This window comes from Blastomyces dermatitidis (genome assembly GCF_000003525.1).
Source record: "Blastomyces dermatitidis ER-3 genomic scaffold supercont1.3, whole genome shotgun sequence".
NCBI lineage: Eukaryota > Fungi > Ascomycota > Eurotiomycetes > Onygenales > Ajellomycetaceae > Blastomyces > Blastomyces dermatitidis.
The window spans coordinates 5,207,952-5,209,275 of record NW_025544776.1 but is presented as its reverse complement, the minus strand read 5'-3'; the positions used below and the strand labels follow the sequence as shown (position 1 = coordinate 5,209,275).

General features: G+C 30.2%; 1 protein-coding gene across 1 annotated transcript; it reads right to left on the bottom strand.

Annotated features, from left to right (window-relative positions):
* Positions 1-322: 322 nt before the first annotated feature.
* Positions 323-1,094, bottom strand: BDCG_16724 (uncharacterized protein; the record flags this gene model as incomplete). Its single annotated transcript, XM_045425919.1, has 2 exons — positions 323-360; positions 950-1,094. The coding sequence occupies 2 exons, from the start codon at positions 1,092-1,094 to the stop codon at positions 323-325; spliced, it is 183 nt and encodes a 60-aa protein (XP_045280385.1).
* Positions 1,095-1,324: the final 230 nt, after the last annotated feature.

Here is a 1,324-nt window from a genome sequence, read left to right as displayed (position 1 = left end):
TTGTGAAAGAGAGTGTTACTAAATTGCATTATCAGATGATATTATTAAAAATATATTAATATTGTGAATATCAATGTTGAAAAAATGTTGATACTTATACATTATAGTGATTTGTGAATCATGACAGTTAAATATATATATATATATATATATTGTTCCTGACTTGATTACAACTTGTACAATAATTTTTAAAAACTCAAAATTAATTTTAATTATTAATAATTATGAACTTACAATTAAACTAACTAATATAAAAAGAAAAAAACTTTTTCTACTCATCATCTTTCTTCTCTTTCTCATTCTTCTTATCATTTTTCATAATTCACTTCTTATTCTTCTTCTTCTTCTCCTTCTCCTCATCTGAGATAATAATCATCTCAAAATCTCTCTTCACTGTCTTCTCAGAGAAGGGTTTCTACTGCTTCTCTTCAGCCAGATCAATCTGCATCTCAAAATTTCACATTTTCTGATCTGCTGTCTTGAGTTTCATCTCAGCAGTAAGCAGATTGATATGCTCAGAGAGCAGAGCTATCTTCTTAATGTTCTGAATCATGAAGTGTATTTAAGATCTGAACAAGGTCTCAATTCTCTTCTTCTCTGCCAGCTTCTGCTAATCAATTAGAGAACAGAAGTGTTATCAAAAATTGTTATCTCTTAATAAATAAAAAACTTATCAGTTTTGACTTCTTCATCTCTTACTTTAACATTCTCTCAATCTTCTTCTACTGTTACTTATTTATAGTAACACTCTTCTTCTCTCTCTCTCTCTTCATCTTAGTCTCAAATCATTCTTGAGACTTCTTCTGATCTCACTGCTGCTGTATGAGACTCTTCACTGTCTTCTTCTTCAATCTCTCACAGATGATGTCATCTGTATTATTTCTATACTTAGTTCAGTCTAAATCTATCAGAAGTGTTACTTAAAATTGTTATCATTCTACTCTCTTACAGAGCCTCTTCAAGGCATTATAATATGTCTTGTGATCTGTCTCTTCTTGCTTAAATGCCTTCTTCTTCTCTCTCTTCAATCTGTGACAGCGCTCACGCGCCTTGATGATCCGCAGAACCGCAGAATATTTGAAGAGAGATGACATGATTGATTTTAATGAGTGTTGAAGAGAAGTGAAGGCAGGAGAGGCGGTCAGAAATGATATGATAATAATGATAATAATGATAATGATAATGATGATGATGATGATGATAATAATGATAATAATAGTGATGATGATGATGATAATAATAATGATAATAATAATGATAATGATGATGATGATGATGAAAGAAAGAGTGCATTAGAATATATTACTGACTTATCAAATATAAA